Source organism: Aspergillus karnatakaensis, assembly GCF_047715665.1.
Source record: "Aspergillus karnatakaensis strain CBS 102800 unplaced genomic scaffold BJY04scaffold_41, whole genome shotgun sequence".
In the NCBI taxonomy this organism is placed as follows: domain Eukaryota; kingdom Fungi; phylum Ascomycota; class Eurotiomycetes; order Eurotiales; family Aspergillaceae; genus Aspergillus; species Aspergillus karnatakaensis.
In genome coordinates, this window is record NW_027395753.1 from 79947 (window position 1) to 95003 (window position 15057).

The 15057-nt window shown below is 51.1% G+C and overlaps 4 protein-coding genes across 4 annotated transcripts; 3 read left to right on the plus strand and 1 right to left on the minus strand.

The window, feature by feature from the left end:
* Positions 1–31: 31 nt before the first annotated feature.
* On the plus strand, positions 32–4647 carry BJY04DRAFT_194503 (uncharacterized protein). The gene is made up of 11 exons (XM_073712071.1): positions 32–308; positions 376–586; positions 634–1751; positions 1805–2008; positions 2066–2228; positions 2285–2293; positions 2351–2971; positions 3021–3389; positions 3448–3575; positions 3628–3731; positions 3797–4647. The coding sequence occupies exons 1-11, from the start codon at positions 277–279 to the stop codon at positions 4357–4359; spliced, it is 3522 nt and encodes a 1173-aa protein (XP_073568787.1). The 5' UTR covers positions 32–276; the 3' UTR covers positions 4360–4647.
* Positions 4615–7281, minus strand: BJY04DRAFT_194508 (MCM DNA helicase complex subunit MCM4). The gene is made up of 4 exons (XM_073712072.1): positions 6760–7281; positions 6639–6710; positions 5394–6586; positions 4615–5339 (listed from the first exon to the last, which is right to left on the minus strand). The coding sequence occupies exons 1-4, from the start codon at positions 7274–7276 to the stop codon at positions 4752–4754; spliced, it is 2370 nt and encodes a 789-aa protein (XP_073568788.1). The 5' UTR covers positions 7277–7281; the 3' UTR covers positions 4615–4751.
* Positions 7282–8694: 1413 nt separating this feature from the next.
* On the plus strand, positions 8695–13047 carry BJY04DRAFT_194509 (putative DUF221 domain protein). The gene is made up of 3 exons (XM_073712073.1): positions 8695–9287; positions 9346–11681; positions 11730–13047. The coding sequence occupies exons 1-3, from the start codon at positions 9124–9126 to the stop codon at positions 12791–12793; spliced, it is 3564 nt and encodes a 1187-aa protein (XP_073568789.1). The 5' UTR covers positions 8695–9123; the 3' UTR covers positions 12794–13047.
* A 299-nt stretch (positions 13048–13346) lies between these two features.
* On the plus strand, positions 13347–14901 carry BJY04DRAFT_194511 (L-threonylcarbamoyladenylate synthase). Its single transcript, XM_073712074.1, has one exon. It carries the CDS (start codon positions 13554–13556, stop codon positions 14838–14840), a length of 1287 nt encoding a protein of 428 aa, XP_073568790.1. The 5' UTR covers positions 13347–13553; the 3' UTR covers positions 14841–14901.
* Positions 14902–15057: the final 156 nt, after the last annotated feature.

A 15057-nucleotide genomic window follows, 5' to 3' on the forward strand; every position in this document is an offset into this window, starting at 1 on the left:
ACCTGAAAGGATTTGGGGGCTCTCTTGCCCTGCCCTGCCCCTCCTCCTCGAGAGGCTGAAAGATCCATCTTTAACAATGCTGACACCAACTTCACTAGGATGGGCAAGTCATCTGCCGTCCCCTTGACTCAAACCAGCGTGTCAGATGACAACCTACGATGATTGTGTTTCACTCAAGGCTTTCTCCAGAGTAACTCTCTCGCTAGGCAGAAGTAGCGTGAGCTTACAAAGTGTCGCGTTTTTCCCATCCTTGATCTCCATAGCGCTCCTGCGGATATGGCGGCTACCGGTACAGTTACAAACGTGGAGTAAGTGCGCCTTGAATCTGCCGGATTAACCCAGGCTTTCGAGCTGCCAGCTAATAATTATTCACAGTATAGTCGCTGTCCCTGCCATAGGCGCAGATCCCCAAAAAGCATGGGCTGGCGACGAAACGGCAGCGCCATGGCTGGCAACTGAATTGCCTAGGTTCATTCCCAATGCGCGCATCTTGTTACTGGATCATGGTGAACTGAAGACAGACGATACTCTGGAAACATTAGCGACGAGGTTGCTCAACAAACTTCAAGAAGCGCGGAACACAACGGTACGTATTTCCGCCTCATTATCGTGTCCAAAATTAACAATATTCAGAGTCGTAGAAGGCCTATATTCTTCATCTGTCACAGCACCGGAGGCCTGGTGGCTACAGCTGCGCTTGTGCGAGCTAGCCGATCGGGATCACCTCTAGAATCTATTCTGTCGAGCTGTTACGGGGTCGCGTTTCTTGCAACGCCTCATTATGGCTCAAGTTACCTCTCAGCGCCAGAGTTTGCGAGGAGTATTCGCCGCTTACTTCAACTTGGGGAGAGCATCCCGCTTGAAGTGCGCGAGGCATTAAGACCGCGGCATGAGTCGCTCCAGCGCCTCAGTGGCCAGTTCAGGGCAATCTCAGCTGACATGAAGATTTGGACATTCCTGGAAACAGTTGACTCGGTCTTTACAATCACTGATACAGAAACTGAAAGCACGATTGATATGCATGTGCCCATCACATCTATTCGATCGGGTTTGCTAGGGTTCGAGCATGAGAGTGAGCTTCCTCTCGCCACCGACCATGTCGGCACAGCGTCATTCAAAGGCCAAGAGACGACTGCTCGAATGGAGTTCATTAGAGAGCTTCAGTCAACTATCGCTATAGCTCTCGAGTTGTCTACTATGTCTGACGTCCCATTACAGGCCGAGAAAGAGGTCATGGTTCAGGTGAATGGATTCTTCGAAGACACGGCAAGAGGTGGTAGCGCCGACACACCTCTACAACTATGGTCTACGAAAACACCGCTCGAGCTCTTTCTTGACAGAGGGCCTTCAAAATGTCTTGAGGACCGATTGAAGAAGTCGAACAGATTGTCAAACAGCACGTTCGAAGAATCATCAGCAAGTGAGTTTGGTAGCAGGCCTACAAGTGCCCCAGCCGAGTCAACACAAGCTAGATCTCGAAGTTCAGCATCGCGAGAGCGTGATATCATTCCTATGGATGCAATCTCATCGCGGCCTTCCGTGAGAAGAAGCAGGAGCTTCCTCGCGCAGGGCCCTTCTCCCCGGATTCAACTCACTCAGCCACCAATCGAAGGGTACTTCGATATCCAGTCTGAGGGCTCGGCATCTGAACGGCGTCTTTCCCACGATGACCCTGCTGACGACGATGCGGAGGAAGAAGAGAATGAGTCTAAAGATCTAGGCACCATTAGCCCTAGTCAAAGGAACCTCCTGTTAGTACACACTACATACCTAGTTTTTCAAGTTCCTACTAATGATATAATAGAACAAGCCTTTCCTCTAAGTACCGCGAGTACCTCAATATTCCGTTTAGAGACACTCCTGAGGAGAGACCCCGGATCGCTCCAAGGTTTGATCGGCCCGAACCAGGAACCGAGAAATTGATTTGGATCCATGTGCCGTATACGCATACCGATTGGGTACCTCCGGTTCTCTCAAAAACGTGCAAAGGCAAGACAAAGCAAAACTTGTACGAGCCGGCCGATCCTACATTGCCAACTAATGCTAATTGTGAGTTGCGCTTTAGATTCAGGAAACTTGTCAACGACGAGAATTGGTACTCAAATCTTATAACCGCACGACATTTGGAACCTCATGCTCGATATGTACGTCCAGCATGCATTCATTTCAAGCTTGATACTCCGCCTATCAGGACTACCGAGCCTCGCGATCATCAGTTAGCAATATATGTAAGTTATCTGATCACGCGAAAACCACCGTCCGAAAACTGACTTTTGCTCGCTAGATTCCTTATGTAGGTCCAACCAACAAGTTTGCGGCTGTTTCAATATCACTCTGCTAACCCCTTCAGCTCCATTGGGATACCTACTACAACTTATTACAACGTCGAAGAGTTATAGAAGCAAGATTACATCAAGGAAGATCTAGACCTGTGCCAGACGAGATATCCCGATCCAGTTTGGAATCGAAACTGATATGGAAGTTTCTGGGGAATGAACCTCCTATACATATACGACGGACGCTGGATCAGTTTGGATATCCTAACTTGCGATCTACCGTGGCGCGAGATGACGACCAGATGCTCTGGAAGCGGACACGAAAAGCCGTGAATCTCAATGATGAACTCAGCAATTCAATCCCATTACAGGACAAATCCGATTCCCAGACCACGTTTGTGGATGGGAAAGTCCTTATGGTCGACCAATTATGGCTTTGGATTGTGGATCAGAAGACAGTCGTTACCTTCTTTCCCAAGCAGGAGCCTACGACTGTCGATGGAAAGTTCTACGAGCAGACGAATTTGTACAACAGCATTTACAACGAACTTAACGGAGATCTTGCACGGCGATTCGAAACAGCTGGCGATCTTGCCGCATTGATCGTGCTGCATGCTGTTACTGTTCTTTTCGACAGGACCTTACACAGTGACCTGCAGATACTTCGCATATTTGAGGAGTCAATTAGTATCTTGGTATGTGCCCTCTTCGACATATTCTTTGAATCCTTTACTAATATGACAGACTGAACTGACAACCAAATCCTTTAAACAATTCCGAAACCGCGGTTTCATCACCAGACCCTCTGAGTACAACAAGACCCCTGATGGAAAGTTGATGACTGCCGACGAGCGAGAAGAGCGAGACCGCGAAGCTGCTCTTCAAAACCGCAGCGACCTCTCCTCCATGCTCGAGCTACGAGACATAGTCGACGAATTAGGAACCATATTGAAACTCCTAGAACAACAAACCACTACCGTCCACGACATGGCCAAGTACTTTGAGCACCGAGGATATGGCAAACGCTTTGTTCTCTCCACGGTAACGAGACTGGATGAGTATCGCACGCACATCACGGAGATGAGGGAGAATGCAATTTCGGCTCAGAAAGCTGTACGCTCACCTACCCTTCGGCATCTCTAAGCATGTCAAGTGGCTAATACCCGTCTAGGTAGAAAACCTTCTCGATCTCAAGCAAAAGCAAGCCAATGTTGATGAGTCCCGGCTGGCTAGATGGGAGGCGGAAGTAACGCAGAGTCAATCTCGAGCCGTCATGGTCTTTACTATCTTCACTGTCATGTTAGCTTTCTTACCATTTCCCTCAGATTCTCCAGTCTACTAACTTCTACAGCTTCCTCCCACTCTCCTTCTTCACCTCCCTATTTGGCATCAACGCCCGAGAATGGAGCGGTGAGCCCACAAACTTAACCCTCGACACTATGCTCACTATAGCTGGTATGTCCTTCTTTGCTCTCTTCCACAGAAGCCTTGTCCCCCAACTAACCTACTATATAAAACAGGCCCAACGTCACTTGCCGTAATAATCTCCGCCCTTTTAATCGCCTTCTCCGAACGCCTCCGCGACACTCTCCAGAAATCTCAAAAGATTCTCTTCGGCATGATCCGCGACGGCGCAGTCCATGCCCTCGCCTGGTGTTTCCCTTCCTCGCCCCCAAAACACTCATCCTCCTCAAAAAGAACCCCCAAGTCAACGCCCGGCGAACGGTCCTCGCTCGCTTCAACCGGCCGCACAAGAACATCACGCATGGGCGATCGTTTCGGCCGGTATTTGGCCTCTTGGCGGTATCGGGGCGACATGGAAGAGGACTTTTGGAGGAGAGATGACGAGAAGAGCGGGAGTTGGAGCCATAACTTCGTTAGTCAGGTCAATGGGACTGCGAATGGGAATGGGAATCTACATGGGATGGGTGGGAGGAGGAACGGGGCAGGAGGGGTTGGAGGGGAGACAGCGCAGTTACCCTCGGTGCTTGTTTCGGAGGTCAGTGGGAATAGTAACACGAGTAGTGGTGGCAGTGGTGGGTTTGCGGAGAGGGTTTATGCTCGTGGTCAGGGTGGTATATAGGCATGATTTTGGAAGAGCCACATACAAAGAAGCAGGATACGTTGGTTGGTTCTTTAGGGCATATAATGGCATAGATAACATGGAGAGATGGAGTCTCAATAATGATCTTTGACGTACTTTCACTTGTTGGTAGCATATGCATTTGGACATTTACGTCGAGGACAGAAGGAGCCGAAACTGTTCAAAAGTACGCAAAACTCGACTGTAACTAACTGCAGCTAAAAACGAAACCTATCCACCCGCTTAACCTATAACACCGGACACCACCCGAAACCCACCCGCTTATCATCGGCATCGATTTTTAGGTATATGTATTATTATATGTCTTCTAATCCGAGATAGCCCATAGCATCGTGGATCATATGCTCATCACTCGACCCACTCAATCCCGCTTACCCAACAACGCCTGCAGCCCGACGAATGCTCCTCCTAGCTCCCTCGCCCAAAATGTTCACCTGGCCTTCCGATTCAAGTGCCTTCACGGCTTCCGTGAACTGCGTGCTATCAATCGGAGTGCTGGAACCATCGCTTAGCACGCGGAAGATTTCGGCCCAGCGGGCCGCAGCACCCCCACTCGCTAGATCGTCAACGACGCCGAGAATAGCGCGCTTGAGAGCCTCCTTGTTGCGTCGCTCGCTTGCGCTTGTGCCTTCAGTGAGCAGACTCATATCGATCAAACCGGTCCGGGAATCGGTAGCGGCCTGTTTGATTGCGGAGCGGATAAGACGCACGGCCTCTTCGACGTCGTCGGCTGTTACCTCTGGGGAGAGGCGCATGCGAGCGTGAGCTTCTGCGAGACGGATCATGGATTCGAGCTGACGGGTTGTGGCTGTGATGCGGCGGTCTGCGGAGCGAATGTCATCGCCGAGCTTGCGCATGTTGACGTAGGCGTCTGAGAGTGCTTTGCCGGCGGCGGGGGTAAGGACTGGGTGGACTTTAGTTTTGGCGTATGTGATGTAAGCGGTTAGGAAATCGATGGGCTAGATCAGGTTAGTTTAGTAACTCGTCAAGCCATGCTGATGAGGTTCACTTACAAGGATTTCACTCTCGCTGGCATTGTCGGGTCTATCTTCAAGGTACATGTTGACGATGTGTTTCGCGAGGCGGCGATCTTCCTGCTCATCGACGCGGTCGAGGACAAGATAAACGAGATCGAATCGAGAGAGTAGGGTAGGTGGTAAGTCGATGTTTTGAGGGACAGGCAGATTCGGGTTGTATCTACTGCCGATAGGGTTGGCCGAAGCAAGGATACTCGTTCTGGCGTTGAGAGTGGTGATGATTCCTGCCTTGGCGATGGAAACCGTTTGCTGTTCCATGACTTCGTGCAGGACGGAGCGGGTGGACTCGTTCATCTTATCAAACTCGTCAATGCAGCAGACACCCCCATCAGACAGAACCAAAGCACCAGACTCCAAGACCATCTGGCGGGTCTCAGGGTCACGCGTGACATAGGCTGTGAGACCGACGGCAGATGAACCTTTACCGCTGGTGTAAACACCTCGAGGGGCGATCTTGTGCACATAACGGAGCAACTGAGACTTTGAGGTCGATGGGTCACCGCAAAGGAGCACGTTGATATCACCACGATAACGTGGGTTGCCACCTTTCTGGAAAGACTTGTTGGTACCACCAAAGAGCTGAAGGAGGATACCTTTCTTCACATCGTCCAATTCGTAGATGCTAGGGGCGAGTGACCGGGCAAGGAGCTCGTAAACATCTGGACGTGTGGATGTACGGATGATCTTCTCTTCCTCTTCTGCTGAGATTTTGCGAACCTGCTCGGCATCTCCGGCAGCTTGCTCGGAAAGCTCCTGCTCCACGGTAGAGACGTCAATACCGAGCTTTTTGCGATCGATCTTTTGCACATGTAGTACATCGATGTACGTTTTGAAGAGGGTCTTCTGTGTTCGCTGGCGGGGGTTTACTCGCACCGGGTTGGACCGGAAGATACCGGTCACCTCGACACGATCACCAGCCTTGCAAACATCGACTAGCTCGTCGTAAACACATAGAGAAACCGAGTGAGGCGTCTGACCATCGGGGATACTGTCGGGAGTCTCCTGAAGTTTGATAACCTGCTTGTCGGCAAAGACACAACGGTTGTGAACAATTTGCATTGAGTTTCTCTCTTGGCAAACTTGACGTGGGCAAACAGTGGGTTCGGCAATCTTGCCGCGGTCGATGTCTACCTGGACTGAGTGATTGCATGCTTGGCAGCGGAAGAAAGCTGGAACAATGATTAGTGTTCGTATAGCCATGGCTAGAAGAGTGATACAAACCTTCTTTCATATCGGGAATGATAGGCGTAGCTCGAATGACCAAACCCTTGATGCTGACCAATTTGTCCATATCTATAACCTGTCAGTTGAAGCTGTAAATGCAAGACCATAAGTGACATACCAGCAGGGTCAAGGTCTCTCATATTGACCGTCGTATCTAAACCGAAGGGGAGGACCTTGTAGGGCTTCGTTTCAGCTTCGGCAACAAGATCCGGAATTTCTGCCTGCGGCATCCTGCCAGACTCGCTCATGGCATCCGAGCTGGGAACCACAGGAGCCGAGCTCAAGTCCCTCTGGTTGTTCTGATTTCGGTGAATCTGGGATCGTAGTCGCTCCATCTCTTTAGCTGCTAGCTCAACCATGACATCCCGCACGCTTTGATCCATAAGAGGGATGATTTCCTGAGGATACGCCTGGAGTTGATGCCATAACTTCAGTGTCGGAGGGTACGCCTTGAGATTTTTCGCATCCAAGTTGAGGCTGGTAACACCCAGTTGACGCATAGTGTTGAGCATGTCGATATATTCCCGCTCCTCAGCCATCTCTCCCAATCGGCGTGTCTCATCCTCCGTGGCTCCATCAGCCCACATGCGGTATTTAGTTGTAAAGTTGTGAAGGAAATTCTTGAAAGCTGACATGGAATCCTGAATGGAGATGTTGGTACCCCAGATCACACGGGTTGAGTTACCGCCCATCGCGTCTGCCTCTGATGTGTCTGGATGAATATTGGAGAATGTAGCATCTGACTGTGGCTCGCCGTCGGCGGCAGGCACACCGTTTGCATCCACGAAAACCCTGCGTCTGCGGCTTGGTGTTGCCCCAGAGTGAAGGTCACTACGGCGCGATCCCATGCGCTGGCCATTCTGTTGGGATGAGACGAACAAGCCACTGCTGTCACTATGTATATCTGAGCGGCCAAAGGCACGAGTAGGGCTAGAGCTGGAGACATATCGAATAGGTGAAGAATCTGTCGAAAGTCAACTATAGAGAACTATTTTGGTCCGTAGGCCCCTTACCTCTCAAAGCACCCCTACCCGCCCGTGGCGTTGTTTCGCCGTCGTCCATGGTGGAGGAAGCCCTTATAGGGGAGCTGGGCTCGTCCATCCTAGCATCTGGTGTTTCGGCAGCACTGCTGTTTCCCCTCGCGGGAGACGATTGGAAGAACATGGGAGAGGAAGATGGGACGGCGGCCTCGCCTCGCAGACGTCGTGAGGCCCGGGGTGTGGTCTGACTCTGGGGAGGGCTGCTAGTTCGAGGTTGCTGCTGTGAACGTGTTGAGCGAGCTGGCGATGCAGTGGCCGAATCCCTCGCGGGACGGCCCCGTCGGCGAGAAGAAGCGGGAGAGGACATGGTGTTGTGTTTATGAGATTAGTGCTGCAGAAAAGAAAAAGACGGATCGTGTTAGAGGTGATATAGGGAGAAGAATGATGATGTGCGGTTGAGAAGGTGTAGCAAGAAGGGGTGTCTGGACTGGGAGGTCAACAATCGTGCTTGTCCGAGTCTGGCAAAATTGATGAATTCTGCTCCGTGCACTGCGACGCGCCCCAACGCGTCCCACGCGTTAAGTGGTTTCCCTTTCGGGCGAGCGCGATTGCAGAGCCATAAAAGTCACGTGCTACACTGTCTAGCAGCCACACTGTCTAGCAGCCACACTATACCGTCATAGTCTTGGCGCGCAATGTGACACCGCCACTTGTGCGACGTGGCTTGAGAAACTAGCCATATCAAGAATAGCTCTTTCCCTGCTGGATGGTGTTCATGAGCGCAACGAATCAGGAGCATCTGCAGCCGGCTCCATTCAGGAGAGATCAACACCATACCTGATCGAGCAGAATTCAGGACCCTCCGTTGCCACTTCAGCGGGCGTCGAAGGTCGTTGTATGCTTCATTGACGGTCTGAGTATAGCTCAGTTGTAGTTATTTTGGGCTTCTAGCGCCAGCAGAATCCTCATCAAAGCGCTCTGTTTCATGAGAGCCAATCCTTTCAGCGGGAGTGAAGGTGAATGAAACGTTGATGGCTGTTGGGGTCGGCCAAGTTTCAGCAAGCGCTTGATGTCATGCACTAAAAAGTTGCGATCTGCGATTCCCACGAATAAGTGGCTTGCGTTGAAAAAGGGAGACACCAACAAGTTGACAACCGATGATGCCTTTATCTGCAACACTATCTGCCTCGCTTTTATTCTATCGTCCTTCCCTCTTCTGCACCATTTCCCTTACCTGCTTGCTCTGTATATTGAACCAACACACCGCCGCCACATCCCTTTCTCCTTACTTAACCTTGCTTTCTCTTCGCAATATTTGAACCCGGTTCCTCATACCTCAACCTCGGTCAACCATTGGCTCGGAATGCGCTGAGCTTCGATACCTTGTCCGATTGAAACCCCCGCACTTGTCCCGGATGATTCGAGATTGTTATATCCTGAACCACATCGTATACGACAACCATATACAAGACAGCAGCTGGAGGCTGTGAGGCCCAAAAACCATGGCTGATTTGGGCGAAGCCTTGTCGCACGCAGGTGGTAACGGCCAAGCTAGAGAAGGCATCTCAATCAAAACGTTTCTAGCGTCTCTAGCCACTGCCGTCGTCATCTTTGCGATCGAATTCCTTTTGTTCTTACTCCTTAAAGGGAAACTTACTCGCATCTAGTGAGTACTCGTTCAGCTCTACGACGCAAATCGCAGCGCTAACCACAATCTCTTCTAGTCAACCGCGAACATACCTTGTTCCTGATAGAGAGCGAACACAACCATCGCCTCCTGGCCTCTTCAGATGGGTTAGTCCTATTTTCCGCACATCCAGCTCCGAATTTATCCAAAAATGCGGCCTGGACGCCTACTTCTTCCTCCGTTACCTGCGCATGCTCCTCAAGATCTTCCTTCCTCTCGCCTGCCTCATCTTACCGACGCTGCTCCCCCTCAATAAAGTTGGTGGAAAGGACAAAACTTTCCAAAATGGCACTGATGCAGGGGACCGGTGGAATGTAACCGGGTTGGACCAACTGGCGTGGGGTAATGTCGCTCCTGAGAACACACATCGCTACTGGGGTCATTTGGTCATGGCAGTTATTGTTATTGTTTACGTGTGCGCTATCTTTTTTGATGAGCTAAGAGGCTACATTCGACTCCGACAAGCCTACTTGACCTCTCCTCAACACCGATTACGAGCATCTGCGACGACCGTGCTGGTGACCGCGATACCGCAAAAATGGCTAACAACAGAAGCGCTGGAGGGGTTGTACGATGTTTTCCCGGGCGGCATCCGAAACATCTGGATCAACCGAAACTTCGACGATCTGAACGAGAAGGTTAAAGAGCGCGATAGGCTGGCACTCAAGCTTGAAACGGCGGAAACGGAACTGATTGTCAAATGCAAGAAGGCTCAACTGAAACAAGCCAAGGCGGAGGCCAAAAAGTCCGGGAATAAAGGTGCCGATAAGAAGGAGAAGGAGATCACGGATTCGAGAGCCTCGCAGCTTGCCATGAGTGCTGGTATCAGTTCCGGAGACCCACATCAAGCGCATACGCTCCAGGAAATTTTGCATCGTGATAAGGTGTGTCATAAAGACACCAGGACCGAGAAGCGAAAACGTTTTAACCCCCTGGACCCAGCCATCGGATTGGCAGGTACGGTAGGCCAGGGTGTTGGTAAACTCGGCAAATCGGTTTTCGGTACAGTTAGGAAACACGAGCACGGGGCGCATGGAGAGACACACCACCCAGAAGGCTTCACAGACGAAAACGTTGCTCATGGCGCTAGCGAAGAAGCCGTTCGGGCCAGTACTCCAGAGGCAGCGTCCTATTCGAGAAGGCCTTTCTGGAAAAGTCACCCCTCCAATATGTCAAAGTCTAGTAACAGAACAGAACCGGACGAACTTCCGTTGACGGCCCCTGAGTCTCCCATCGAGCTACAGCCTGAGGAGCCTTCGGGCTCTGATACCGATTCGCCAGTAAGGGCACGTGGTGATAATGACATCGACGTAATACGAAACGACGGCACAGAGGAAGAAGATGAGAAGTACCCTACGGCATACAACGAAAACTTCGATAAGCAGGACCTTGGCGAACCAGTATGGCAAAAGTATATTCGCCAAAAGGATCGAGAAACCATGCGACTACCAATTTTCGGAATTAGTTGGATGCCTTCGATCTGGCTTCTTGGAAAGAAAGTCGACACCATCGACTACTGCCGGAAAGAAGTGGCTCGGTTGAATCTGGAGATTGAGATTGACCAGCAGCACCCCGAGCGCTTCCCTCTCATGAACTCGGCCTTCATTCAGTTCAACCACCAGGTGGCAGCGCACATGGCTTGTCAAGCTGTCAGTCACCACGTACCCAAGCAGATGGCTCCGCGTACCGTGGAAATATCGCCGGATGATGTTATCTGGGACAACATGTCTATCAGGTGGTGGGAGCGTTATCTTCGCACATTTGGTGTTCTTGCCATCGTTGTTGGGATGGTCATCGGCTGGGCCTTCCCCGTCGCTTTCACCGGTTTGCTGTCTCAACTCTCCTACCTCGAAAACGCATTCAGTTGGCTAGCATGGATCGGTGACATGCCAGAGTGGCTCATCTCCGCAGTCCAGGGTATTTTGCCTCCCCTGTTTCTCGCTATTTTGATGGCTATCCTGCCCCTGATTCTTCGCTTCTTATGTCGGACACAGGGTCTCCAGACAGGAATGGGCATTGAGCTTACTGTGCAAAACTACTACTTTGCTTTCTTGTTCGTCCAACTGTTCCTTGTCGTTGCCATTTCGTCCAGTTTCTCGACCATCATCGAACGATTTACGGATGTCACTAGTTGGCCGGAGCTTTTGGCTCAAAACATCCCCTTGTCCAGCAATTATTTCTTCTCCTACATGATTCTTCAAGCGCTCTCTGTCAGTGCTGGAGCCCTAGTGCAGATCTTCAGCCTAGTGAGCTGGTTCATCCTCGCACCTTTGATGGATTCGACTGCACGCAGAAAATGGGCCCGAACAACCAACCTGAACCAGATGCAATGGGGTACTTTCTTCCCAGTCTACACAACGCTTGCATCTATCGGTATGTTATCCTAAAAGCCGTTGTTTAGCTTTCTCTAACACAATACAGGGTTGATTTACTCGGTCATTGCTCCTCTTATTCTGGTCTTCAACGTTATTACCTTTGGCCTCTTCTGGTTCGTTTACCGCTACAATACCCTCTACGTCACAAAATTCCGCTTCGACACCGGTGGCTTGCTCTTCCCACGGGCCATCAACCAGCTGTTCACTGGAATCTACATCATGGAAATCAGTCTCATCGGTCTATTTTTCTTGGTCCGTGACGCCAACGGCGATGTCGCCTGTGAGGGGCAAGCAATCATAATGATTGTCGTGCTGGTATTGACAGTGATCTTCCATATTTTGCTTAATGAAGCATTTAGCCCGTTGATTCGCTATTTGCCGATCACCTTGGAAGATGACGCTGTTCGCCGAGACGAAGAATTTGCTCGTGCTCAAAGGGCACGATTGGGACTGGATAGTGAGGAAGATGACGACGAAGCCATCGAAGAGCCTCAAGAGGAGGACACCCTCGAACATCAGCTGCGGGACCGTGAACGTGCCGAATTTCAAAGCGACGAGGCTCGTGACATTGAGTTGAAGAAGCTTGAAGCTGATGGCATCGGGAGGCGGGCATCTGGTCTGCGCCGCAAGGGGCAATCACTGGATCCACATACCGTTGCCAACTTCAGCGCTCGCCGTCCATCATGGGCCACTCAAACCTCTAACCGACGATCTAAGTACTATGGACAAAACTCTGGAGAAAATGTCCCGACCATCCAACGCATGCGAGAAAAGCTCCACCAAGATGCGGAGGCTCAAGGTCCTGCCCGAAACCACCGCGGCGCAGCCTTGTTTGCAGGAATCCACGATGAACTCGAAGATCTCACCCCCGACGAGCGTGACCAGCTCGTCCAGCGTGCCTTCCAACACGATGCTCTGCGCTCCAAGCGCCCCGTCATCTGGATCCCGCGCGACGACCTGGGTGTTAGTGACGATGAAGTCTATCGCACTCAAAGATTCAGCAAACACATCTGGATCAGTAACGAGTATCAAGCGTTGGACGGAAAATGCCGCACGATCTTCAGTCGCAGTCCGCCGGACTTTTCCGAAGTTGATCTCATTCAGTTGTAATCTCTCTTGTATATATTGAAACGGCCGCTGGGAATGTTGTCTTTAGCGAATGGCGTTTGGTTGTGTTTCACGGCCCTAGTCGGGTCTTTTGGCTTTCTTTCGAGTATACGATGTACATACATATGATAGTATTAATCATCTTGTTGTATTCACAAGCACCCTACCTGGAAGATAAATAGACAGCTTCAGAGCTGATATAACCGCAACCATCGTGGGGTTTTAGTTAATGGTTTTATATTGTACATGAAACAAAACATTGCATATCAAGCAGAGCATGAAGTCAACCATGTTACTGCCATAGAAGCAAGCCATGCTAATTTCAAGCGCATCTCGTGTGATGTAGATCTACTGTCATCTCTGGCAGTTCATAGGTATACTTCTGGAGGTGTCGGGAATTGGCTTAGTCACCGAAATCGACGTCATCACAAGATTTTCCAGAGATCGTCAAGAGCTTCAAAATTTCCCCAGCGGAAGCTGCAGCTTCGCCCTGTAAGTTGTGGACCCCAACCGCGTTGCTCTAACCGCCGCAACTCAAACTGATCCAATGGAGCAGAACTCAGGTCTATCTGCTGCCCAAAGTCAAACACCCCGTCTACACCCTTGACTCATACCCTCAACCCGCTATACTTCGTCGGTCTCACGCGACCCCTCCTCAATTCCAGAATAACCAGTCAACCTGATCCCTCAATTCCTCCGCCTAGTTGCTCGCGGTCTCCCGCGCAGCTTTACAAGGCCAGCTACGACCATCGCGACAGCCAAAATGACTCCCCAAACAACGACGCGGATTGCCTCCGTTGTGCGCCTGAATCAGGAGGGGCCAGGGAAGCAATCTCTACCGGAATGGTGGGCGAGTGAACAGAAGCAGAAAACCCCCGAGGCGGCAGCTATTATGGAAGCCGCGCAACTTCTCCAGACGAGCGATATCCCTGTTGCATTTCCGACAGAGACTGTGTACGGTTTAGGTGCGGATGCGACGCGCAGCGATGCGGTATCGGGCATATACAAGGCGAAACAGAGGCCCTCGGATAACCCGCTGATTGTACATGTGGATTCCTTGGATATGTTGGACAGACTCCTTAATCCCGAGGCGACTTCCCCGCATGCGCATGAGGCGAAGACAGCAAGGAACACGATCCCGCTGATCTATGAGGCGCTGATTGCGAAGTTTTGGCCGGGCCCGTTGACTATTCTTCTACCGAACCCGTCCGGCTCGTGTCTTGCTCCGCAGGTTACTTCTAATCTTACGACTTTCGGCGTGCGCATGCCCTCTTCGCCTCTTGCTAGGCTCTTAATACATGTTGCGGATCGTCCGCTGGCTGCGCCTTCAGCGAACGCGTCTACGAAGCCCTCGCCTACTGCTGCAGAACACGTATTCCACGATCTCCAAGGCCGGATTGAATTGATCCTTGACGGCGGGCCATGCGGCGTCGGTGTGGAAAGCACCGTTGTCGATGGTCTCTCAGACCCGCCTAGCATCTTGCGTCCTGGTGGTGTTCCAATCGAGGCAATCCGCGCCTGCTCGGGATGGGAGAATGTCCAGCTCGGATACCACGATGGCACTTTTGATGTGAAAGAGATCCCTCGCGCACCGGGGATGAAATACAGACATTACTCACCCAAAGCTCGAGTTGTGCTTTTCGAAGCTGGCTCGGACGTCCAGGGTATTATCAACCACATCAAGCACGATCTAGAAGATACAGCCGTCGGCGCACACTCTATGGGCCTCGTGCGGACACGCACATGGAAGCGCGGCTTGCAGCTCCTCCCAGAAGCGGAGATCGAGAAGACCGCAAAGCCTGTCACATCTCTCATCAACAACTTCGTCGAATTCACAGTTCCAGTTCGCAACTCGAGCAAGGAGGTTTTTGACTGCCCTCTAGGAACTGACATTGATGATATTGCCCGTGGACTCTTTGCCGCGTTGCGCGCAATGGATGAGAGGGAAGTCGATGTGATTTATGTCGAGGGCGTTTCGGACGATGAGTTGCTGGCTGCGGCGGTGATGAATCGGCTGAGGAAGGCGGCTGGATCGACATTTAAGGTATAAAAATAGATAGAGGCTTAAATGGTGTTTGCTGGCACTTATAGACGATCTTTTACGAATTTCATGGAACTCCGATCTCACCTTCTTGGTATGCTCTTGATGTAAGGTTGGTCATTTCATTGGCAAGACAAACAGCAAGCTAAGACGAATATGACAAGGACAAAGAAGCCTTGGAAAAGGAAGAAAAAAAAAACATAAGACCAAGGCCTCACCCTCTCTG

Bases quoted from the DNA above. Each gene is read 5' to 3' on its own strand.
- BJY04DRAFT_194503 (XM_073712071.1), top strand. From the start codon at position 277: ATGGCGGCTACCGGTACAGTTACAAACGTGGA. The intron at 309-375 runs GTAAGTGCGCCT...AATTATTCACAG, and splicing joins GGTACAGTTACAAACGTGGA to TATAGTCGCTGTCCCTGCCA. The intron at 2,009-2,065 runs GTACGAGCCGGC...GTTGCGCTTTAG, and splicing joins GGCAAGACAAAGCAAAACTT to ATTCAGGAAACTTGTCAACG.
- BJY04DRAFT_194508 (XM_073712072.1), bottom strand. From the start codon at position 7,276: ATGTCAGCTTTCAAGAATTTCCTTCACAACTTTACAACTAAATACCGC. The intron at 6,587-6,638 runs GTTTGTATCACT...TCATTGTTCCAG, and splicing joins CATTCCCGATATGAAAGAAG to CTTTCTTCCGCTGCCAAGCA. The intron at 5,340-5,393 runs GTAAGTGAACCT...AACCTGATCTAG, and splicing joins CCAGCGAGAGTGAAATCCTT to CCCATCGATTTCCTAACCGC.
- BJY04DRAFT_194509 (XM_073712073.1), top strand. From the start codon at position 9,124: ATGGCTGATTTGGGCGAAGCCTTGTCGCACGCAGGTGGTAACGGCCAA. The intron at 9,288-9,345 runs GTGAGTACTCGT...AATCTCTTCTAG, and splicing joins GGGAAACTTACTCGCATCTA to TCAACCGCGAACATACCTTG. The intron at 11,682-11,729 runs GTATGTTATCCT...AACACAATACAG, and splicing joins CACAACGCTTGCATCTATCG to GGTTGATTTACTCGGTCATT.
- BJY04DRAFT_194511 (XM_073712074.1), top strand. From the start codon at position 13,554: ATGACTCCCCAAACAACGACGCGGATTGCCTCCGTTGTGCGCCTGAAT.